This window comes from Phoca vitulina, unplaced genomic scaffold (assembly GCF_004348235.1).
Source record: "Phoca vitulina isolate PV1807 unplaced genomic scaffold, GSC_HSeal_1.0 scaffold15, whole genome shotgun sequence".
Classification (NCBI taxonomy): Eukaryota; Metazoa; Chordata; class Mammalia; order Carnivora; family Phocidae; genus Phoca; species Phoca vitulina.
Genome location: NW_022589718.1, coordinates 32671399 through 32698131, shown reverse-complemented (window position 1 = coordinate 32698131; position 26733 = coordinate 32671399). Strand labels below are relative to the sequence as shown.

At 36.6% G+C, this 26733-nt stretch overlaps 1 protein-coding gene across 1 annotated transcript in view; it reads right to left on the bottom strand.

The window, feature by feature from the left end:
- VEGFC (vascular endothelial growth factor C) overlaps positions 1 to 26733 on the bottom strand; it is a 102320-nt gene that overhangs the window by 7310 nt on the left and 68277 nt on the right. Inside the window, exon 4 of the mRNA XM_032413233.1 lies at positions 13385 to 13536. Within this exon, the coding sequence (XP_032269124.1) occupies positions 13385 to 13536 (152 nt within the window). The remainder of the gene's footprint in view (positions 1 to 13384; positions 13537 to 26733) is intronic.

The following is a 26733-nucleotide window of genomic DNA, read 5'->3' as shown; positions in this document are numbered from 1 at the left end:
CATGATCATTTTGCCAATATGAGATTTATACCGCTATTACCTAAGCCAATGTTCTTCCAGTTGTTAGTTGTAATCCATCAGTGGATCATGAAATCCATTATAAGGGTTGGGAAATGCATTTGTAAAGTCAAAGAATGACATGTAATAAAATAAAATATTACCAGAATGCATGTGATAAAGCTCGCTTTCTGCAACTATACTTCAGTTCTCTACATGCATAGATTTTTGTTATATATGCACATCTAAATACGCTTGTACACGCCCTCACACATACAACCTCCCCCTCTCCCACATGTGGTGTATGTGTATGTGTGTATATGATAGCAATGTCCAGTGTATTCGTTTTTTAGTTACAGTCGTTAATGTTGATAAACATATCTAAGCTATTTATTTTTATGGAAAAAAGTGTCAAGAATGATCTCAATCACTAGCCTAAGTGAGACTGGTCCATACTGAGGTCTTCAACTGCAGGAGAACGTGCTAATGTCTCTGTGCTGAAGTGAAAGTTGGTCTACAAAATTGTTCACCCTACAGGGGTAGGAAAATAAAGCATTTCCTATTTCTCATGTAGTGAGGGAAAAGAGTTTTGTAATATTTCACATCCTTAAAAATATAAACTCAAAAATATGGACTGTGTGTAGAAACAGATGAAGGAATGCATTTCTGAAAATGTCCTACAAAACAACAAGGTATCTAGTGCCTAGTTTTACAGCATTCAATAATTCCCTAGAATCTGGCTACACCAGCCTTTTTGGTTTTGCACATTCATGGTGAATAAAAATATGGCCTTCCGAATAACAATTTCAATTGTTATACCTGAAGTGTTTTTGCCAACATAAACTTTATATTACAGACTAATTATGCTTTGCTCAAGGTGAACTAAATATTTTAATTTCTAAGATTCTTAAAACTTAATTTAAATTTCTAGAAAAATTTCACTTTAGAAGCTTTGCCAAAATTAAAAAACTACTGCTTATCAATGTTAACATATTTTAATGTTGAAATTTGAAATCTTGCTAGATACCATTTAATTAAAAATACATATATTTGCATAGGATGCATTTTCATAATTACTAAATGAGGTTCCCTACTCCAAAAGTGAATGGCAAGTTCTTAGCATTTAAAGCTTCTCATGTGAAAAAAAGACCCATTTCCAAAATCGTATCTTAGAATGAAAGAAAATGTTTTTAATGTGGATAGAAGTTAGCATAATTTACTTATCTCCTACATATCTTCATCTCCAAAGCATTTTTATCCTATTGAAATTTTTCAATTCTGAATATTAATGTGTGTAAAAACCTATTAAAACTTTTAAAGAAAGTATTTTTGTATACTGTATTTATAAAACATTGATCCAAAGATGCATTTTGTCTGCAAAGCCCATGATTATGCAATTATTTGTAAAGTAGATGTTGAGAAACACATGTAAATAAAGTTTCCTACTTTCCTTTCCCCCCTACCCCAAACACAACCACAATCCTGTTTATAATACTTATGAAGGAAAAAGATGCTTTTCTAAGAATTATCTCATTACCTCACTCAACTGGTTAGGTAACTGTTGCTAGTTAAAACCAGAAGACAAAAATTTAAGGGTATATGGTTCAAGCACAATGGATTTAATGATTAAAATTATTATCTCGCCTTTACCTCTCTTTTGAAATTTTGAAAGACTAGTATGTTCTGTGTGATAAAATCCTACATACTGGGTAATAGTTGCTAGCTTTTGTGCTCTGGAAACAACAGTAGGCTGTTCTGTGCATACCACTGTTTGGGTTCTTTCATCATCTCTACATTTTGGCACTAGAGTTTCTATATACTTGGAAATTCCCTGACTCCCCAAATCCATATTTAAGGAATGCAGACACACCCCCACCTTTTGTTTGGCATTAGTGAGAACTGAGCTGAATGTAATATATTTTGTAATATATTTCTCAGTGAAAAAAAAAAACAAACCTGCATCTGGATTTATTTAAACTACTTTTGATCCACTTTACTAAATATCTCTTAAAATATTTCACAGACTGTTCAAAATGAATGTCAACATTAACTGAATACAAATTCAGCTCGTAGCACTCAATGACTTTTTTAAAAAGCAAATTCTTTCTGTGGACATGAACTGTGCTATTAATCAAATACTCTCATTGGCATCTCTTTTCATAAGGTGTCTTCACAACAAGCTAACCGATTAAAATTGTGCTGATTATGCAGTACCCACAGTACGCAGTCTTGTTCCTCAAACAGCTATCCTGCCTTAAGTCTTAAACGTGGAATGTGATCCGTGATATTAGTTTGAAGGCATGTACTGTGAGCTCTCATACATCCCTTCTAAGCATCTTTCTATCATTCGATGATCTATCCAGTAAGATGATCTATATTCCATTAAGAAAACATATACAGGGTGGGGTGGAGGGGACTCTGACCGTGTTAATAATTTTGATAAATATCCAAATACAGTTTTGATTCCCTAAATGCCAACTGTTAATGTCATCTGATCTTCACCCAGTGTGACTAACAATCACTCAAACCTGTAATTATATTTTGAAAGAATATCCATCCAGACCCTCTGGCCCAAGAGAGTTGTCAGAAGAGCAGCTAGAAGGGCAACACTTTTCTTTCATTATTAGAACCACAGAGCCCTGGGTAAAATACTTCACCGGTTTTATTCCCGAAGACTTTGAATTGTGTTCATCTTGAGTTCTTCATGTATGACCCTTGAATACACTTGACTATCTAATGCAAGGTGTTAGTGAAATCTGGGGAAGGAGGGTTAAGAGGCATATGGGAATTCTTTGTACTTTTTGCTCAATTTTTTTATAAGCTTAAAACTGCTTTAAAAAGGTCTACCAAAAATATTTAGAAAATGACTGACAGATTTGGTCTAATGTAGACATTTCTTAAAAATAATCATCAATGCATTTTAGTTGAACTTGACATTGAGTTGACAAACTCTTTGATCTAATAGTTCCTGCCTCTGGGTAACACTGCACTCACAACCTCAGTGCAGAGGATATACTGATGGAATATTCTCAGCCATAGACCTTTTGCTGTAATTTCTACCAGTCAGTCAGCAAGTCATAGGAATGCTGTGCTTCCAACTGTTATCTTTTAGAAGGCAGAAACCAAACGGTCCAAAGGCACATATACTGGACAGCCCAGTTAGCTTCCTTTTCGAAAAAAATACATTCCAGGGTCTGGAGACTCTTACTTGAGTTCCATGGGTGAATCAATTCATATCAATAGGTGCTCATTTGAAGGTGTTGGACAATATTTAGATAATAATGAGCTTTGTAAAAAAAAATGAACAGAAATGTGAATTAAGATTTCAAAAATAACTGCATATTATCATGAGGGTTTTAAAACTATAAAGAGGATATTTTCAGGGCAGAACACAGATGCATGTTTTAAAATACTGGAAAAGCAGTTTCTGATCAATTGGCGTAAGACTATGTCCCGGTTTAATTGGCAGATGTGTTACCTCTGCATTTCTGCTCTCATGCAGTTTATTAAGTGTATCATGCTATTCTATCTCTATTTTTGGTGAAGCAAAAATGCATGATCTTGAAATTGAAAGGAAAGAAAAAATTAAAATGAGAAAAAAACCCTCATAGAAATTCATGCTTCCAAGCATTAAGACTGAGGATCTGTTATAGATTAACAAAGACACTGAGCACTCAAGTTCTACTTCAAAGGTTGCCAGGGCTATAAATCTACTGTGTTGCTTGGAGAAGAGATGACTTCTCACACGAATGAAATTTTCCTTAATAAGCCCGAATAACTCTAACTTCTTAGAAGCAAATATATTTTAGTTGGTGTCTTAGTAAGCAATGTTGACATTTTTGTAAAAGAAATGAAAACCAGTTAACAAATAAAAACAAATGAGCCTTCAGGCTAGGTTTTCCATTTTCTCATCTTTTTTCACCCCTTCTTTTCCTCTCTCACCACACCAGGACTCTCCCCCAAAGACTGATATAACCTCTTTATCAGGTTGAAATCATCCATATTTTCTATTTTTAGTACTTATTAAAAAAAAATTCAAGGTACCCTGGCTCTGCTGAGCATGGTCTCGTCATTCCTGTACCGAAAAACTCCCCGTGCTACTCCAATACCTCTATAGAAAAGGCGAAACTCTTCAGGCTGGTGCCCAAAGCTTCCAAAGCACAGCCTTAGCATTGCTTTTTTAATTTAATCTCCTCTGGCCTTTACCAATTAACACCCAAGTAAATTATTCTGGTCTATTCATCGTCCCCAGAATGTGCTATTTCCTTTAGGAACCCTATGGGACATTGTCAATGAGAACCAACTGACCAATAAATTTACCCCTGGGTAAAATTCACTTCAGGTCACTTGGCTTTCAAATGTGACATCTCTCTCCTTTGATTTTACTCTCTTCCTAATAGGTAGCATAGTGTCTTCCCTACAGTAGGTATCATAGAATAAGCATGAACATTCATTCGTTCATTCATTCATTCATTCATTCATACAATGGAATACCATACAGGTATTTAATGAACAAACCAGGCCTATAGACCTCAAAATGATTACATGTCTAACACACAACATCGAGAGAAAAAATTAATGTCACCATTTTAACATAAATATTTTAAACAAAGCTGTACTATATATTCTTTTGTCATATGTTAATACATCCATATGTGATAAAAATGGAAGAGCATAAATGAGAATACAATTTCCAGGCAGTGGTTACCTCTGGGAACGGAGGATGCAGAATGGTGACTGGGGCTTTGGGTTGTATCTTAAGTGAATATGATAAAATATTTGTTGAATTTCAAGTCAGGGTGGAGGAATATATCGTTTTGTGGTGTTTTTTCTTGTCCTTTAGTATATGTTTGAAGATTTTTTTTTTTTTAAAGAAGTTAAAAATACAGTAAAGACTGCATCCCCAGAAGAATGGATTGGCTCCAAATTTAGTTTGAATCTCTGGTTTGCTCCTCTCAAGTTGTGTGATGTTGGGGAAAATGGCTTAATCCCTCTGATTTGGTTTCTCATCTATAATTGAGAATTTCACCTTGAGAATTCACCCTGTTTTTCCCTCTGCCTCTTTCTCAAGGGCGTTGTGCAACGTAGGTTATCAATAAATAAACACGTTATCTCCATTTTATGTCCTTCAGATAATGGAGTCAGTCCTAGTCATTCTTGAGCTTGATCTAATACTTGATCATCTCACCACTTCTTTCCTTGAATTCTTGTTGGTTTTTGCAATCTCCTTTGGATTTTGTAATAAACCATTTTTAGTCTTAATTTTTCTGTTAGTTTCCTGCACATTGTTTCTCCCAGTTTCTTAAATAGTGATAATCCCCACGGTGTCACCTGCTGCTTCTCTTTTTACGGTCTATATTTTCCTTGGTTGGGTTCGTCTCTTCCACTGCTCGACCAGCTTCATGCTGGTAGCTACCAAAGAAGCGTGCCCACCTGAGCACCCTCCCAACTGCAGATCCCACTGCCTACCAAACATTTCACTTTGATTTCTTACAGATACCACAGACACCAATATGCATATCCAAACCAAATTCTCCCTTTCCAATCCAGTCTTCCTGTGAACACGTGTCCGGTCTTTGTATCATCCTTGTGCCTTCATCCTCAACTTTTGCCTCTGTGTTCTCCCACACATACACTTCCCAAGTGGTGGGCTTTCTGAAAAATGTCTTTCCACCTCTTTTCTCTCCAACCCCATTTCCACCGCTGTGGGTCCCACCCTTGTTATTTCTGTATCAGATTATTTCAGAAGCTGCTTCAATATTTCCACCTCCTGTTTTGCTCCTCTAACCCACCTACTACACTGCCTTCAGGATGTTCTTTCTATAATATGCAGTGTAAATATCACAGGTCCTACATGTATCTTCTAATGGTTCTTGAGAGACTTGAAGAAAATATCCATTTTTGGCATGGCAGATGCAATTCTGTGTACTTCTGCAGACCCAGGCAGGTCCTCTCCATCTCCTGCTTAATGGTAGGCATGCATCCCACATACATACATCCTCTGCCACACTAACTCCAGTCCCTTGTTCACGTGTCTGACTCACTTATGGGATTTCTCTACAGGAGCAATCCTGTCTACTGTTCTCCAAAACCCAGCATAATAGCAGTGCCATGTAGACACACAGTAACTGTTTGATGAATGACTCAATAAAGCAGAGCATTGTATTTTATGTACTTACGATACTAGACATACTTGTGTTTGTACTCTGGCACATGAGCTGCTTTAGTTAAGAAATCATATTACCCATTGTTTTAATATCCCACATCTCCTAGGATGATGTGACACACATGTCAGACACAACATAAATATCTCATGTATGAATGAATACTACTTCTGTCAACTAACAAAACCTAGGGCATCACTTCTTAATCACAAATGACTCCCTCCATAGAAAGAGACCCTCCATGTAAGGGGCCATGGGAATCCATGATGTTCAAGTTGGCAGAAAATATAAGAGGAAATAATTGGAAGGAAAGAGAATAATCTGTGAGAACATCAATAAGAATATTGCTACCTAACCACCTGTAGAGATAATCTCTTCCACCTGTGGAATTTCTGATCTATTTTGGTGCTGCTGGTATTGAGATTTGAAAGGTTTTCTTTTTTCTTTCTTTGTTTTTTTTGTAAATACTAGAAATTCTATAAGATATTGGGGGAAAACACGGGCTTAAGAGCTAAAAAGACTTGAATTTTTCTTTTTTCTGGCACTCTTCTTAGCTGTTAGGTTTGTATGTGCTAATTAACATTTCCAGTGCTCAATTTTCTCATTTGTAAAATGTCTGTAAAAATAGCAGCCAAAATTCACTGAATGCTCACTGTCACGCATCAGGCACTGTGCTAACGTTGAACAGGGATTACTGATTATAACATTACTGCATCCCTGTGTGTTAGGTCTTGTCTTCATCATTCTCATTATTGCTCTTATTCTATTACAATATTATACAATGCCAGACTAATAGGTAATATAGCACAATGTCATTGAATAGGATGATCATGAGGATGAGGTTATAAATGTTACACTGCATTGTTATTTATAACATTTTGATTTATGTTTTGTTTTGTAGATGAGGAAAATGAGTCACGAAAAGTTTACAGAAGTTAGCGAAACTCCAAGCAGAAAATGAATTTTCTAAGCAGGAAGCCGCATGCAGCATGCACGCCCTTCACCGCTGTGCTCTGTGGCGTGAATCAGTGTAGCCACCTGGCGGGGCTAGGAGTATGAGCATGAGGCGATGTGGGCAGACGCTTGTGCAGAGTAATATTTAATGACCTACTACTACGACTAATACAGATATAACATGTCTCTCCTTGACTGGATCAGCCAGGCTCATGCTTGGTCCTCTCTCTCACTACCTTGAAGCATTCTGTGCCCGTTTTAGAGGCTCAACAATTATTTTATGAATCACTCATTTTATGAATGATTCATTTATTTATTGAATTATACTTCTTCATAAATAACGTAAAACAAAATGGTCTGCTACTTAATTAATCTCATAATAATGGGAATATAATGCCATGCACTTCAGAAAGGTATGCCTCGTCTTCATCCTGACAGTGGTTGCTGAGAGTGCAGCGCTGGGGAAGGGCTGGGGCCACTGCTGGGAAATTTCAAACTCCATACAAAGGAGGGCTGGGAGGCTCTCCCCCCTGGGGAATCATGAGAAGCTTAAGAGATTTGACTTAGTTACCATAAAGATTTTAAGCAATCTACCATTTTAAACCTAAATGAATTTCAAAATTATAGTTAGTAAAAGGATCTGTTTCTCTTGGCTTTTCAAAAATCCATTTTTTCTTACAAATAATTTGCATGTGATAAAATGCTCCTATTTTAAATTCACTGTCTTCTCCCCCCAAATTTATGCACCCATGTAACTATTACCACAATCAAAATACAGAACTTTCTTATCACCCCAGACGTTCCCTTTGCCTCTTCCAGTCAATCCCCACCACCTGTATCTTCAGGCAACTACCGAAATGCTTTCTCTCAATCTAGATTCTAATATTTGTCTTTTCTAGAGTTCTTATAAATTGAGTCATATACCATGTGTTTTTTAGTTTAGCTCTGTCACTCAGCTTAATGTTTTGAGATCCATTCATGCTGTGCATATCAACAGTTCATTCTGTTTATATTGCTCTGTAATGTTCCACTATATGGATACACTGCAGTTTGCTTATGCGTTCACCTCTGATGGACATTTGGGTTGTTGATTTATTGGCTAACGAAGCTTATGTGAACATTTGTGGGCAAGTTATTGTGTGGAAATATGTTTTTATTTATCTTGCGTAAATACCTAGGAGGTGATTTATGGATTATATTTGTAAGTGTATATTCAAGATCATAAGAATCTGCCAAAATGTTTTTGCAAAGTGGTTATACCATTTCACGTTCCCATCAGTGATATATGAGTGCCACCTCATCCTCTCCAACACTTGCTTTTGCCATTTCTTAATTTTGGCCATTGTGGTGACTGTTCCGGTTAATTTTTAAGAAATGGTTTTATAACATAGCTATATATTCTTTATATATAAATTATCATCATAGAAGTTTTTAATTAAATTGTGGGTCGCAATTCACAATAAGTAGAGACCAACATTCAAAAAAAGAGAAATAGAATAGAAAAAAAAGTGAGGGCATCACGAGTAGTAAGGCGTGCATTCATAATGGGGACAATATCATCTATAAGGGAGTAGAAACTGGGTATTAGGGAGGAGGAATCAAATCTTGCAATGGTTTCTGGCTCTCAAAAACCCAACAAAAGCTTCTGAATCAGTATTTAATTTCTATTGGGCTTTATGGGCTGTCATGTGAGCAGCACTGGCATTGAAGATATCCAAAGTGTATGCAAGGTAAGAGCTTTACCTCAAAAAGTTGAAAATAGAGCTGCCCTATGACCCAGCAATTGCACTACTGGGTATTTACCCCAAAGATACAAATGAAGTGATCCGAAGGGGTACGTGCACCCTGATGTTTATAGCAGCAATATCCACAATAGCCAAACTCTGGAAAGAGCCAAGATGTCTATTGACAGATGAATGTAAAGAAGATGTGGTATATGTATACAATGGAATATTATGCAGCCATCAAAAGGAATGAAATCTTGCCATTTGCAATGACGTGGATGGAACTGGAGGGTGTTATGCTGAGCGAAATAAGTCAATCAGAGAAAGACATGTATCATATGACCTCACTGATATGAGGAATTCTTAATCTCAGGAAACAAACTGAGGGTTGCTGGAGTGGGGGGTGGGGTGGGAGGGATGGGGTGACTGGGTGATGGACACTGGGGAGGGTATGTGCTCTGGTAAGCGCTGTGAATTGTGCAAGACTGTTGAATCTCAGATCTGTACCTCTGAAACAAATAATGCAATATATGTTAAGGAAAAAAAAAAAAGAAGAAGATAGCGGGAGGTGAAGAATGAAGGGGGGAAATTGGAGGGGGAGACAAACCATGAGAGACAATGGACTCTGAAAAACAGAGGGTTCTAGAGGGGAGGGGGCAGGGGGTGGGTTAGCCTGGTGATGGGTATTAAAGAGGGCACGTACTGCATGGAGCACTGGGTGTTATACACAAACAATGAATCATGGAACACCACATCAAAAGCTAATGATGTAATGTATGGTGATTAACATAACATAATAAAATTTAAAAAATGTAAAAAAAAAAATTATAGTGAAGAGAGGGCTGTCACTGAGGGAATTTCTCTGGACCCAAGTACTCAATCTCAAAATCATAGAGCGACATTTTTTTTCATGTGTCTGTTAGCCATTTGTATGTCTTCTTTGGAGAAGTGTCTGTTCATGTCTTCTGCCCATAATATAAATAAATAAATAATTAATTAAATAAATAAAATAAAATAAAATATCATAGAGCGATAGGTGCCTGGTGGCTGCTCCTTATACTCAATCTCTGGTGCTTTGGTGAGTGACGTAAGCTTTGGGAATTAAGTAGAAATAGTTTACATTTTATTATTTAATTCTACAGAAGTTATTCAAGCCATAGTATGTCACATGCTGAGAAGAAAGAAGGGGTTACACTATCTAACTGGGAATCTAGCAGCTACAGAAGTTATAAGTTGTTTTCTCATATGAAGCAAAAGTTAAGTTCTCTAAAATTTTGAAACTATTTAAAAGAAACTATTTAAAAACTTATCTGCCTTTTCTTGGAAAAATAATTGTTCGGAATGTTTTCTTTAAAAAATATGTTTGTATTGTTAGGTATTTATCTCAATTGGTACTTTCCCTATGGGATTTGATATATTACCACTAAATAAGTAAATAAGTTACCTTAAAGGTTTCTCAGCAAAAACTGTAGTTCTAAAATTACGTGCAATGTTAAAAGCTTTTACATTTTTAATTTAACTTTTAACTATAAAATTTTTTTGTCATTTTTAATCCTATGTTGCACTACCTTTTTTATGTGTAAAGCCCAAATACACATATGACACATAAGGAGATATAAATAAGTCTATGGTATTAAAATTTTACGAGGGAGGTGATTAGAGAAAAGGTCTATAAAAGATCCTTGGGGGGTGATAATGAAAAAAGGGTTGGGTAGCCCTACAATAAAGGGAAGTGTTTTAAAATAATACTTTGTTTTACTTTTACAGTTCTATATAACTATAACTACATGTAAAGTTACATAGTTATTTACTTTAAATCTATACACTATATATGCTATATGCATATCATATAAACATAGATATTGCATTTCTTATTGTAGATAGTGGTAAAAAAATAATGAAAAACACAGGTGGATGAATCAGATATGAATCGTAATGGTAATAATAAATCTGCCCTTTGCAGACTCTCTCTTAGATGCCAGGCTCTGTTCTAACCACCACAAGAGCATTCAGTATTCCATTCAACCCACTTTACATCTTTGTGGTTTTACATATAAGCAAACTGCAGTTCATACCCAACCTTAAAAAGTGACTTAGTGGCCAACTGGAATTCGGGCTCAGACCGCGCTCACTGGAAGGCACAGGCTCTTTTTACTCTTTTTGTCTGTTCTTGCCATTGACAGTATCTTGCCTTTGACAGTATACAGTGTAGTAGTTATAGGGATAAGTAATGGTGAAAATCTGGGCAAACATGCAGTTGCTACAAAACACAGCAGATAAATAAGTTATTTTATATAACAAGCATTGGTTGGTCAGTAGAGTGTATTGTTTAGTCCCCAACTCTGGAGTATGATTACTTGCTTCACCTATAAAATAAGGCTAACCTTGCTACCAACTGCAGAGGTGCTTTGGGGGAGGGTTAGATGAAACAGTGTATGTAAAGGGCCGAAAGCATGGTAACAGCTCAATAATTTTCAAGTGTGATTAGCTGGATTCTGTGGAGGTCATGAACCTACCTGTACCTCAAATGCTCACAACCCAGTTGCACATGCCCATCTACAGACCCCTACAAATTCATGCAAGGAGAAAGCAAATACAGTGATTGCTACGGGCATTCAAGAAGCAGTGATGGCAGTGGTATTTGGACAAGACAAACACAGGACAGAGACCTTTACCTGAATGCTGAGAAGTGGAGGGAGTTTTGAGAAAGCAGAAAAGAAAGGGCATTTATTTTAAGCCAGGGCCAGTAGAGAAAGAAGATATAGAGCAGGAAATGAGCTTGGTGTTCAGGGAATGAGACTTTATGAAGTCCAGACTCAGTGAGAAATGAGAAGCAAAACAAGAAAGGAGGGCTGGTCAAGGGACAAGGAGGTGAGAAATTTGTGCTCAATTCTTTGAGTCGCTGGAAGCCACTGGCAGTTTCTGGTCAGATGAATGAAGTGGTGCCTTGTAAAGCTCACGTGTGACATTATGCAGGAGCTGGAGAGAGATCCAACACAAGGAAACCGGTCTGGACACCACGGCCTGAGACCAGACATACATGCAGAATGGAGTGGACGAGGAAGTCAGTGGTGGAAACGAGATACATGCACAGGTTGGAGCAAATCTCTCCTCCCCACCCCCCACTCCCCGAATCAATAGTGCTGGTGCGTGACATCAGGAAAAAAAGTAATTAATGACAACCGTGTGATTTCAAGGTCTCAAAGAATATGAGAGAAAAGTACTACGAATAATGTAGAAATAAACAGAAGAAATCTTTGATGTTTGTACCTATTCTAATATAATTATAAACACAGCAATATAAGAGATTTGGATGTAATATTTTAAGTCTATTTGAAACATAACTTTGGGAACAGCATGGGGATCATGGCCAAAGCCCTCAGAATGGATGAGTTGCCACAGGAGCTGGGGAAACATCTCTCTGACTTTCGTGAGTAAACCTGCACATACAACTTCGGGGGTTTTGGGACCCCAAGCAGCAGACTCAGTGTATGCACAGATGCTGGTAAGGCCTTTGTGTTCCCATATTAAGGACAGACTTCACTCCAATTAGGCTACCCATAGTTTTTTGTGTCTCTGGAAAGATAAGGCCTCTGCCACATTAAGTAAAGCAACCCTGGGGAAAACTATTAGCATTATCACATTTATTGTCAAGTTTTAAATGCAAGGTTTAAATAGTTTTTTTTTTTTTTTTTTTTTTTTGGTAATATATATGTTTGCACATCAATTTATTTAAAATTTTGTTACAAATGTCAAAGTTCAGTAAGTTTTATTCACATGCATTGGACATCCTAAAGACCAAAGATCTGCAGCCTCATTTTGGGGCAGAAGGCAGAAAGTTCCTAGATTTTAGATGACAATGCATAATGAGTCATTATAAACTATTCACAGCGTCAACACTTGATGTTCTATGCAGGTCCTTCGGTATGACCAAGTGCAGCATCTGCTGCCATTTACCAGCCTAAAAAAATATGCTGAGAAAGGATTTGAATAGCAAATGTTACTTTGAATATTAATTTGAAATAATAGTAAGAGAAAATTCTTTCAAGTAATTCAGTATTTCAGTATTCAATTCTTGCTGAAATAAAAAAGATGAATAGAGAAAAAATAATCGAGATTGAAGAAAGGCAACTGAATGCTAATGGATGTAAAATAATTTTTAAAAATATTTTTGTTTTGGACCAAAAATCTTACCGAGGCTTAAACGGTTTTAGCTTTAACATCATTTGTGAGTTTGCACACTTGATTTCATGGATGTTAGATCAGTTAGGCCAAATCACTGATGATATGAAGAGTGGTGGAAAGTGTGTTATCCCATAGAAATACTGGTTTTATATTGTGAACTACTTTGTCTATAAAAAGGGCTTCCCTGTTTCAGTTTAATTTTACTTTCGTGGTGTAGTATCAAATTTGTCTTCTTTTGTATTTGATGCAAAGCATATTATAGCAAATTTCACAAAAATTCTTCCAATAAACTGTGTTTACTTGAAAATAATTTTATATTAGTAGAGGATGAAGAAAAAAATAGATTTAGTTCATACTCACTGTGGTAGTGTTGCTGGCAGGGAACGTCTAATAATGGAGTGAACTTGTCTGTAAACGTCCAGTTTAGACATGCATCGGCAGGAAGTGTGATTGGCAAAACTGATTGTTACTGGTTTGGGGCCTTGAGAGAGAGGCACTGTAATTTCAAACAACTACAAAGAAGGGACAAAAAGAAGAGAAAAATTATATAGATACTAGAAAGCATTTTTATGGTAAATGTTAGAGTCCAAAAGGAGTGAGATTAACTCTTTATGATTAGGTAGTGCTGCATAATACATGCAGGACGCAAAAGTTTTTTATGATTACATCGTAAAAACTGTTTTGCTTCTAATCAGTATCCTTTATCGAATAACAAAGAGTCTGTTTGCTTATCTCATGTCACTGTTATAAAGCATATTCGAATTTTGATAACCAGCTAATGATTATGGAGCAGAGATGCGACGGACCACTGTGTTCAGGGAAAAAGAATTTTTCCAGAGTTCTAGCTTATTCCAGGGGTTATTAAAAAGTGGCACAGATATAAATATCTTTGTGATATAGGAGTAAAAAGCTATTGGCCACACAACTTAGAAATGTTTGGTTAAGTCCTATTCTATGTAAACTGAATACAAAGACATCAAATACATAGAAGTGAAATCGATTTTCATTCCAAATTATATTTCTACCTCAAAGTAGTTTTACATTTGTCCAAGATATCTTATGAATTTATTATGTTCAAAAGAAGAAGAAACACATTTATCACTTAATAGATAAAGGTTTGTTTCTGTTATTTTAACACAAGTGTTATGAAAGTAATAAGTTTAAAATAAGGTAGGACATTATACACAATTGTGGGCTAGAGTCTCAAAATTTAAAGTCTCATTCTTGTCCATGGGGAACTTTAATTCTCCTCTTCCTTCTCCAAAGTTAATGTTTTAAATTGAATATACAAATAAATTAGTGATTAAGTAAAACTACGTGGATTTAAATTCCTAAGTTTCTTAAAATCTGAATTATCAATAATAATGGTAAAAGTGAAATCCTGGCCATTACCTGCTTATTAAGATCATTTTGTAGTCCTGTAACTGTAGCTAAACCGCTTTGGTGTTATTTGGTGCCTTTTCGGCAATCTGAGCAGCGATAAAGATGATGACAAACTCTAGAGCCTTGTGATTGGGCCCGTCGCTATAATTTCATGCCAACACTTAAAGATCATTGAAAATCTTTGGGGAATTGTATAAGTGGCCAATTTAGTACTACAGGGAGATTCATGGAAATGGATTTTGAAGACTGAAACACAGAGATATCTAAACTATAAACTGCACATTTTCTTCATTTGAAATGTATTCACTATATATTCATTGAAAAATTCAGCTACTTACTCAGCATAGGTGCCTTAGAATGAACAGGGTCACACCCCGATGGGGCATTTTTTAATAGCAATCCCACTTGTAAGTTGTGTGAACTTGGAAAAGTCATTTAATTTATCTAAACTGTGTACTTCCTTAAAAATCAGTGAACTGAGGAAACATCTGACCCATTGTTCACACGACTGTTATAAAAATTACATAAGCTAATTTATATGAATGTGATATGCACAGTGATTGCCATTTAGACGTATTATTTGAATATATTCTCAAGATTCTAGGTATTTTCCAGAATACTGTCCATGCTACATAGATAATCTCAACATATAACCTCAACATATCCCCGTATTATGACTCTGACCAGTTTCTTCCCTAAAAGGACATTGTTTATGCAGTTTGGGAGAAACCTTTTATTAGATGAAATGTCACTGGCAGAAATTCCTTGCACTAGGTAAAACTTGTAAGAGAAAATTCTGCAATGTCTAAATACACTACTTAGGACATTTCTGGACCCTACATTAAGAACCAGTGTAACAGAAGAAACGTAAAGTTAAAAACCAGTGTTTAAAAAGTTGTTTATTTAATTTTCATATGTATAAAATTTATAAATTATTTAAACCCTCTAATAGTAGAAATGGTAGGAAGATGTACAGGTCTGCTCATAAAATCCTAAGAATTTATGTCTAATAGGCAGTTAGATTTGGGTCTAGAGCTTAGGAGAGCCATTTAAAAGCTGACAATGTTAAAGTCATAGTTGAAGTCTTAGACATTGATGAGACTACTTGGTGAGATCACGAATGAAAGGAGGAAACGTCTAATAATAGAAACCTGGGGAACAGGTACACTTAAGGGATGAGAAAAGGCAAGTAGTAAATATGTCTGGGAAGAAGGAAGATATGAAGATGGAGAGCCAGGAGTGGGTTACTGTTAAACCAAGGGAAGTCAAAGGAAGAGAGGAGAGCTTCATAAAGGAGTCTGTGGAAACAGGGTTGATGTCTCGGGGCAATGGAAGTGTAAGGATAGAGTGGAAAAAAAATGGTTACCAAAAGCAGCTCTAGGGGCTCTGGCGGGCTGGGCTACAGGACAGGAGCAGCGGGGCAGGGCGGGGATGGAGAGAAGAGAGGCCTCACGTGACCAGAGGGAAAGCACTCGGATGACTCACACCAGAGGAGGGATTTTGCTTATAGGATAGGATGCATGTAATCACTGCAGGATCTGGCACTGTCTCAAGTGACAGGAGGAAGAACAGAGCCTGAGAGTGAAGGATAAGGCACTTCTAGAGCTCACAGCTATTGTGGAAGCATGCCTGATGCTCCCCACCCCTACGCCTCACAGCACATTTCCTGCACCTTTCCTCAGGGACTGCTGCATCCCAGATTCCACCCCGGCACATTTTCCTAAGGGCAAAGAGATCGCAGTGAGCATGGACAGCCTTCAGCCAGTGCTGGGGGGTAATGTCCACAATCAGAACCTGCCCGTGAGTACCAAGTGTATACTTAGGAACTGGGGCTTTGAAGAATGTTCTAGCGAGATGAGAACACTTAAATGCACATCAAGAAAGCATCTTCCTGAAAATAAGCCTCGTCCTGTACTTTTAAGGGGTGGAAGAGATTTGTGGTCCGTGAAGACACGGACTAAAGGGATAAACGGACAGGTAAAGAGGCACTAAAAAAAAAAAAAACAAAAAAACCCAAACAAACCACTGTTTAGAGAACTGTTTTTTCCTGTAAGTTGAACATATTCACAAGCATTAAAACTACAGTACAGGGGAGCCTGGGTGGCTCATTTGGTTAAGTGTCTGCCTTTGACTCAGGTCATAATCCTGGGGTCCTGGGATGGAGCCCCGTGTAGGGCTCCCGGATCAGCAGGGAGTCTGCTTCTCCCTCTCTCTCTGTGCCCCACCCCCTGCTTGTGCTCTCTCTCTGTCTCACATAAATAAAATCTTAAAAAAAAAACTACAGTACAATGTGAGAGAAAATTTTACTTATAGTATAGTTAAATAAATAAAAACCCCAAATTTTAAATACTGATGTTTTATTTCTCTTGTTTGAATCTAGGTAAACAACTGACCAGCTGAATTCAGTTAATTTGATCAAAAGGAATAAATATTCTGAAAATTTAAAGTGAAAAAAAAAAATCAACCCAAGACTTTCCTTCTCTTGAAACACATCTTCCACCTCAAATTCTTACCTGAATTTTCTATCTAGTTTCTTTAATTCTCTACTTGACTGTATCAGTGTGGACAAAATTCAAGGGTCCAGAGAAAGATGCCTTGACCAATATTAAAAGTAGAAAGGTTCTTGATAATTAACTTTTCTTCCTCTATCAACGTCAGAAAGATGAGGAGAGCGTGCTGTATGTATGTGCATTAAGGCACAATTATACACGTAGTGGCTCTGTCATATATTGAAGGGGACTCTTTAATTTTCCAATTTCTTTCTGCACTGGTCTTAAGTGTGTATATTGATTCACTTTTCTCATTTAAAAGGATTATAAAGTTTCTACTACCTTTTTACTAAGTATGATAAATTCCATTTTCTTCCTTACAGACCAATTTGTGAATTTTGAATAGCTATATTGAATCCCTAAATATTTGAATAGCTATATTGAATCCCTAAAAATATTCATAGGCTTTTTTCCTAATCAGATAGTATATGCTTAGAAAATGTAAACTTTTTTGAACTAAAAAATATTAATAATTTGAATCACCATATAAACTCATAAGGTACCCTCTGCAAATAAATAAATATAGTTTCCAAATATCCAGCAACTTCCCTCCTTTACTAGAGATAGAAGAATAACCAAGAGCGGAGTCTTAGATATTTGAGTCCTGCATCTGCAATTTACTGCTTCTATGACTCGGAAGAATTATCTAATTTCCCTTTGCCTCCATTTTGTTACCTATAAAAGAGTGATAATAATGGTGTGATTTCATAGTGGTGTTCTTTGGATGAGAATTCTCCTTCAAAATTGAGTTGAATCTTTGAGGAATTAAAATGTTTTTGTTTAAAATTTTACCTTTAGTTTTCAGTAACTATTAACTGAGAACCTGTAAGATGCATAGTGCTGAGCACCTTGCTAGCTTCTCAAGATAAGTCATCAATCAATTACCCTTGCCACATACAACTCTCTTGGTCCCCCCTTTTCTCTCTCATACATATACGCACACACATATATACATACAGAAGTTACTAGGTTAGAATTTTTGAAATATCAAATAGTTTATCACAAATGCTGTTAGCAAGAACCTGCATTTTAACTCTCATGAAATCTGTGCTTGCCATTATAGAAAGATCTAAACCAACACAGTAAATAACTACAATTTTCTCTCAAAAGAGTCAAGGTCTATCCATGCACATCACTGTTGAAACAATACATAAATTCTTTAAATTTTAATAAAACAAGAATGCCTATATTAGACTGTTTTGTGCCTTAATGTGTGCACAGTATTTTCTATTTTAGATTTAAGCTCATAGAGTGCAAAGTTTATGTATTATGTTCAGCATTAGCTAATAATTCCATGTATATATGTATACTCAGTCAATACTAACTGAGGATGATGACATTTATACTTTGATATTTTGAGCATGATGATTTTTCTAAGACATTTTTATGCTATAAAGTGAACTGTTCTTGAACAGTACATAATAGCTTGTACCTAATTTAGGATCTAAGTAGTAATAACATTCATGATGGAGACTGATGATATACTCCCTGCATATGCCTGTGAGAGGAGTTGCTGGTTTTGAAGATCAAAAAGTTTATATTAAGATGGGATTTTAAACAAGCCTGGAAATTGGAAAAAAAAAATCTGTGTGTTCTGTAAAACTTCAATAAACAGGAGGAAACATCAAACATTTCCAAATGAGAGGTTCCCAGTTGTTATCTACTGGAATTCCTTAATAAGAATATCTAAGAGTCGATTCTCACCAATAAGAATGGACTTCAGGGGCGCCTGGGTGGCTCAGTTGGTTGGGCGACTGCCTTCGGCTCAGGTCATGATCCTGGAGTCCCTGGATCGAGTCCCGCATCGGGCTCCCTGCTTGGCAGGGAGTCTGCTTCTCTCTCTGACCCTCCCCCCTCTCATGTGCTCTCTCTCATTCTCTCTCTCTCAAATAAATAAATAAAATCTTTAAAAAAAAAAAAAAAAAAAAAGAATGGACTTCAAGTAAAGCCACGTTTTGAAACAACAGATTGTTTACACCAGCTAGCAACAGTTACAAAGCAACAAGTCTTATTTCTACTTATCTTGCAGGCTATTCAAGAAAAAGGTGTAGAACTTCCTTACTGACGAGATCCTGGATTACAGTTTAGTATTACATTCGAAAGGGATGTTTGTGTGGGAACAAATATCAAACCAAAAAAAAAAAAAAAAAAGCCTCCCTTTATGACATCTTTTTTTTATACCCCAAAACATAACCAGTTTCTCTTTCTACCGTATCTCATTGTTATCTTTAATTTAAATATTCCAGCCTTGAGTCCATTAAGTATAGAAACAAGTTGTAGCTCCTGGAGAGTATGGTTAATAATTGTAAACTGGAAGAGAGAAACTACATGGCATTTAAAGAAATAATCCCTAAAAATGGGAAAAGGTGAAAATTAAGGGTCCACTGTGCTTGCTTTTCAAGTGAGCCTACCAACCACAGGGCCTGCTCTCAATGACCTGCAGAATTGAAAGTAGGTCTGGGAAGAACAGAGGAGAGCAGATGCTAACGGATTTACATTTGTACTGAATTAATTTTCATGTACTGTTATACATAAAATGCAGATACAATGCTGCAATTAAAAGCCCCAATTCAGGAGTTTTAGAAATACTGAATAAAATTTGTGCACAGGATCAATACCTGGAGAAGTTGGGAAAAAGGGGTATTTTTAACAGATGCATTATTTTTTTTCTTAAGGCAAATGTTACTCTTAAACTTCTGATAACTGGTATTGGTATAGAGCTTTTTCCCCACATCTGGATAAAACCTGATTTCCAACAACTGTGCTTGCCAGATATTAATTAGCTAAAGATTCCAAACAAATCACATTCCACTTGTTGAATACATATGAATGTAATCTTTCAGACCCCTGCAGTACAAAATAATACCTCTAAGTTGCATTCCATAGTTGCACATTTTACTTAGATTTAAATACATTTTGCTAAAAAGAAAATTTTGTGAAGCACTCAGCTCAACTCAGATATAATCTGGGATGATTTTGCTAATATATATGCTTATATTATTTCTTTATAAAATAATAAAAAATAGAATAGCTTGTTTTTTTTAGAATGGCAACACAGAATTTTAAATATTGCTGTGCATGTCCATCAGAAGGAGCTAGAAGAGACCCAGCTCTCACACTGAGCTGGCTCCTTCCAGGGGCACTCATGAACTCAGCAAAGAGGCTGTGGTTTCTTCAGCTCCAACCCCAAGATTTCCAAGGAAGCCCCATGGGTTTGGTAGTTTTTCTTTCTCATTGCTATCTTCAGAAAAACTATGTAAGGTAAATACTAACATTTAAATAACTTTTTAATCCAAATGTTTGGCTCAGAAGCAGATGGCTTTCTTCTGCTTTTACTCGAGTCATCAAATAATTTATCTTCTGCAATATTCACTTTCTCCTTTTTGGTTATATCTCTTAAATATACAACTTCTCGTAAGAAAATATACTGAAAAGCATGTGTTTATGAAAGAGGTCAAAAAAGACACCCAATCTACTTCTCAGAAGCAGATAGCTGGGAGAACTTTGAAGCAGTTGTGACCTATTAGTTCACTTTGGAATGCTTAGTGCATATGGTTTCACTTTTCAACTAATGGCTGGCTTCCTCACACATTCTGCTAACCGGCCCTTCATTGAGCCCCATAAAAAAAATTCTAGGAAGTTTTTATAAAAAACTTGGGTTTTAAATCACTTAAGGTACATTGTCCTTAAAATTTATATGATTCTAGTTGGTGACTTTTGTTGCTAAAGGATGTGTCTGGAACTCCTTTAACAAGACAAAGACTCTTTTTTTTCCCCCTTCAGAAAATACAGCAGTAAGAAACTTCCTTTTATGTTTGAAAGAGATCCTCACATGCTCCCATTTACAGTACATTGAAAATATAATAAAAAATACACTTAGGAAAAGTACTACTTAGGTGTCAGCTTTTACAAGTTGCAATATTAGCAAAAATGTTAAAGATACATGAAAACATTGCCTTCAGGAGTTTCACGTCTCACTGTCCTTGATATGTATTTCCATAAAGCTTTGTATTTCTCTTTCACAACACTTAGACTATTTTTATTTACTTGATAAATGTTGATTGCCTTTCCCTGCTAACCTGTAAGATCCACGAGTGCAGGATCCATACGTTACCGTATACCCATTATATGGGAGAGTATGAAGCACCACACGGTAGGTGCTTCATCCCACTTGCTTAATTGAATTTAAATTAAAATAATTGCTTTTACTATTAAAAACAATCTGAGTGGATTCTTTGGGTGGGAGAAGAGCACGTTATTAAGAAATCAAAAGGAGAAGTGGATGGGACTATCAATGATTGAACGCTGGCTTTCCCTTGGCCTGGCTTTTGCTCTTCTCTCCTGATACACGAACCGTCTAAGTAGTAACAAGGACAACAGGACTTCAAACAGCATTTATCAATATGATGTCTAAGGATCCAATCACCGCTGCAGAATTCTGGAACCACATGCCCAATCTTCTTCTGGTATCTCCACCTAAATATCACTCCGATTTTTCAAAATCAGCATATTCACGACTCTACCCTTGACCCTAAATCTGTTCCCTTTTCTTTAGTCATTCAATTTAGTGCCTAGTGTTTACTATGTGCCAACAATGTGCCATGATCCAGGGTAATAACCAAACACAGTCTCCGCTTTCATGGAGTTGAGAGCTTAGGGACTAAAACAATCTGACAGATAAGGTAATGATGCTAACATATGGGCAATAAAGGATGCTATGGACCATACAACAAGATGCCTTAGAGGTGACATTCATATCTAGGCCTAAAGATGAGCAGAAATTAGCTCGATGAGGGGGGTATCAGGAGGTGTGTAAGGAGATGGTTCAAACATAGAGTATTGCAGTGACTCCGAGGTAAGAGATACTGACAACATTTAAGGAGTAGATGAATTTGGGTCCTCATGGAAAGTAGTATTTAGGGGAGAGCAGTGACAACTGAGGCTGCAGATTTAGGCAGCAGCCAGGTCACGGAGGGCCTAGAAAACCATGTTGAAGGATTTAACCTAAAGAAGGCACCTAAAGGAGAGCACCATTCCAAATATTTCACAGCTTAGAACATTTGCATCGACCAGTCAGAACACATGCTAGCCTGGGCAGGAACTGACTTCTCATCTAGAAAACAAAAAACTCGCTGCTATCATGTGGCCCATGGATGGGAGGGAGATTGGAGATATGGGACCAGTCACGAGACTGGCCCAGGTGATGATGAATGTGACCTGCATCAGATGAGATCAGCAGGATGAAGAAACTGGATGGATTCTAGCCATGTTTGGAAGGGAGATTTAACTGGAATTAGTGATTGGGCTTTTAGTGAAAGAAAGAATAACTGGGATTAGCCAACAAGATGAGTGGTGTCATTTACAAAGAGAATACTGGAAGAAGAAAAAGGTTTATTTACTTGCTTGTCTATCTCTGTGGGTGGGGTGGGCGTAGGGGAATAGGTCATAACTCCAACGTGGCGCATATGAACCAGGACCCACCAGAAGGGAAGCCAAGTCACAGGCTTGAGTATGGGAACCACGAGAGAAGTCTGAGCAGGAGATAAGGATTTGGGTAATCCCCACGAAGAGCAAAACAGTGTAGATGAAGACACCTAAGAACAGTGTGTGGAGTCAGGAAAGTAGGTGTCCTGGGGCAGCACCCTGAGGACTAAGTACCTTATTTTCAATGCACGTCAGTTTTAATTCAAACTGCAAATCTTTGGAAAATTGAAGTGCTAAAATGAGACTCCTCTGCTGTATAATACATTACATGTAAAAACACTACTGCTTCGCAGGTCAGAATTTGTAAGAAATGTGATTATTGCACGTATCAAGCCTATCAAAAGGATCAAAATAAAGCTTGAAAACAACACAAACCAACAACAAGAAACCAGACCTCAACAATTTTATAGGTAAATTCTGATTTTTCCAATGAGGAAGCAGGCAAAATAAATGGTTTCAACATCATAAATCTGTTTTAAAGACCTTCCTAAATTCTCTAAAGCCTGGAGGTGAAAGAGGATGAAATTCAGTGAGAACTGATTCCATATGATCTAACATAGACTTAGTTTTCTTTTAGAAAAAATATCCTATTTGGGGATACTGGACCAAATTTTATTTTACCTACACATACATTAAACTTAGCACTAAATGCTCTTTTTAGCCTGGAAGCCTTCTACTTTCTGAAGCCTACCACCTTCTGATGCCTCCAACCTGACAGAGAAGTTTGTGTGCTGTTATCATACACACTTATCCTTGAATAAAGGCTTTCACTCTGGCACCCATTAGGTCAACATGGGACCTAATCAAGCCACTGGAGGGAATAAATATGCAGTGGTCCCAGAAAAACTGATGGTGAACAGAAGACTACATTCATTCATTTTGTTTACTAACAAAGATTTTTCTGTTTTCCAAGATGAGATTTTATCTAAGGCACTTCTGGTATCTATTTGGCACATGTGTAAAGTGTGTATTTAGTAAGACAATTAAGTAAGAGGAATAGAATGGTGACTTCTGCTCACATCAACTATGAATGGGAAAAAAAGGGGAGCATTTTCTCTTCCATTTGTTCAAAAACGGGACATTTTTAAAAGATTGATCTGAAATTTATAGCATATACTTTGATTAGGCAATAGGATCGGTTTATTTACACAGCTGAGTTAATCAACTATTTTATTATTACTGACCTTCAAGGCAGTAGTTTTAAAATCTGCTTCAATGGATAAGAACTAGGGTAAGGACACCTCCCCCTGGAACTGTGGGGTAAGCTCTGTGGATGTGCCCATATCTTCATTTTTTTTTTTCTGATGAGAGGGTCGGTTTTAATGTGCTTCCAAAAGGGGATGTGTGCTAATTCCGTAACCGACACTCAGGGAACTGATGAACAACAGAGATCTGTTGTTGGCTTTATGGAGGAGATGGACATTAATCAAATAATAATGGCTATATTGTTATAAACTAGGATTATAAGCTGTAGTAAGTGCTATGAAAGATAAGTATGGGAAACTATAAAGCATTTAAAAGAGATACAGGATCCAATCAAGGAGGTCAGAAAAGTCCCCCCCCCAAGGACTTGTTGAGCCACGTGATAGAAGAACTGGTACCTCAGCAGGGAGGAGACTAGCAGGAGAGGTTGACTTAAAAGTGTGAGCAAGGATGGAGGGCTAGAGGGGGCACAGTGTTTCCTAGGGACTTAAGGAAGCCTAGAGCATTCGGGAGCACAAAAAGTTAAGGACAAGGGACAGTTATGTCAGATGGTTCTATGGAGGAAGGCAGACATTTAAGGCTGTGATAAAGATTTTGGTCTTTTTCTAACAGTAGTGGGAAATCATTGAAGGGTCTTTATGCTGGAGACTGACACCACTAGATTTGTGTCTTAAAAATATCACATTTGGGGGCCATTAAGAGAATGCATGGGGACGAGGGGAAATGGAAGCAGGAGAGCAGAGGGCAGGGTTTTTCATTAGCTGGAAAGAGCATGAAAAGCATGTTGGACTAGTGATGGTGGTCGACATGGGGAGTCAAGATACTGAGGGGACAAAATGAACATCTGATTTGGTGACAGGCTGGACGTGTCACAAGAAAAGGGAGATGTCCGGGATGACCCCTGTGTTTCTGACTAGAGATGAAGTCACACATCAGGAGCAGAAACCACAAGGCCAGGGTGTTGTTTGCGCTGAGTGTGGTGCTGGAAACAGAAAGCTTGTCTAAGGGACTACTGCACAAAACATTTGAGCATGTATATCTAAAGAAGATATGTTTTGAAATATGTGATTCAAATATTAAAATAAATATTACACCTTAAAGCATGAGGCATTTTTTAAAGAAAATTCATTTTAAAACATTTTTTTTCTATCAACAAGGCATAATAGAAGAATCTGTGGAAGAAATTAGTAATGAAAAATAGCTTTACATATTGTCAACTGGCAACTGATTTTCACCAAGAAAATAAATTAACTCCAACGAAACAAAACCCCAATGCTAAAACAGTTATTACTCAACGCTGTACTTTCACAATATGAGCACTTTGAAAGTAAAGTTTCATCTAACAACCGAATCCAATAAGGCATTTTTGAAATGATACATAATGAGCTTTTAGTAGATACATTTTGTTTGGTGAAATAATTCTTCAAGATCTGTCTTCTGAGGCTATTTCATGTCATCCCATTTTTAAAACAGATATAGCCTTTTGGTCTTTGGAAAACGCAACTGGCATATCTAGACTTTTGAAGAACAACCAAACTGATACTGATTTAAGTCAAACCCCATAACAATAATAATATAATCTAGGATACATATCATATTGCTTAATCAAAGTATTTAAAAACATATGCTATTAAAAGGCATTCCAAAAATGTAATATCCTCACTCATATTTATTTTCTCTATTTTTTAAAAAAAATGACATTTCAAGAAACTCAGAAGGCCAAAAATCCTTTTATAGAATTTGGCTTAAATATAAAAGCAGCAACATTTTAAATATTAAGATCTTTTTTAAAAATAAATGTTAGTTTTTTGGGGTTATCCTACTGGAATAAGTATTTATTTTGATTAAAAAAAAAGTGTTAGGTTCCAACACTTATTAAAGATTTTTAAATCCTGTTTTACTTCAGGGTTAAGATAAGATAAACACTTATTATCCAGTAAAACCTGTTAAATTAGTAGTATTTTATTCAGAATAGTGTACACTAAATCTACAGTTTCTTAGCTAACAAATTCCTAATTACTGTTTGATAAAGATGGAGGGGTAAGGGTGGGGGAGCCCACAAAATAGTTTTGCTGTGCTCAATCACTATAATTATATGTCATTCTATTAAAATATAAGAATTTTATCGAGCACAGAAATGTTATCTCATGACTCACAAACATATAGTCTACTGATTAAGTTTCTAAATGTGTGAATATATTTAGAATTATGCTGAGTCTCTTGCTAACATTTGCCAGAAGGAACACTGTGTCATTGTGCTGGATTCTAGAAGGTAATCAAGAATAGATAAACTCCTTCTGGCTGCGCTTAACTATGATGATAACAGGAATGATGTCAGGCCACAAAGCATCACCTTTTAATTTTTTTTTTTAATCTTTAGAGTTCAGGCACAGGTAAGTTGAATAAAAAATTCAGTTTTATAATTTATTTATTTTTTGTTTCCCCTTGCAAGTCTTAGTATCTAAAATGGTTAATTCCTTCATCAGGCATATGAGCAATACAAAGAAATACAATTTTTCCCCCCAAAAGCAGTTTGGATTGTACAAGAGGACAGTGTCTCCAAACCCAGAGCCCAAATGATCATTAGAGTAAAAATTTTAGAAATTTCCAACAGATGAGAAAGCGCAGTTGAAGAAACTCAGGTAATCTTAATTTTCATTTCCACTTAGTTATATTAAAATAGGAACAGATTTTATTAATGGGATACAAGCTTTCAGTCAGCTCAAGTTTGTGTGAGAAGAAGCTTTCATTATATGTATTCCAAGTATAGACATTATTTGACTAAAAATGTTAATTTGTTGCCATTCCACATTGTATCAGTCAAACCTCACATCACATTTTTGAAATTATTTTTCAAAATAATTGTGCAGTTCTGAATGTAGCCACATTACCTGTGTTACTTCAACTCTCAAAACTGATTGGAAAAGTCTTTCAGCCAAACACAAGTTTCTGTTTCGGGAAGTTTGCATCAGCCCAGCTCACGGCCTGGGCTTCCCCAAACACTTCTGTGCAGAGCCCAGTGGTACACAGTCCTTTAAGCAACACTCTGTGGTTATCACCAGCTCATAAACATGCCCTCTGATAGCCAGC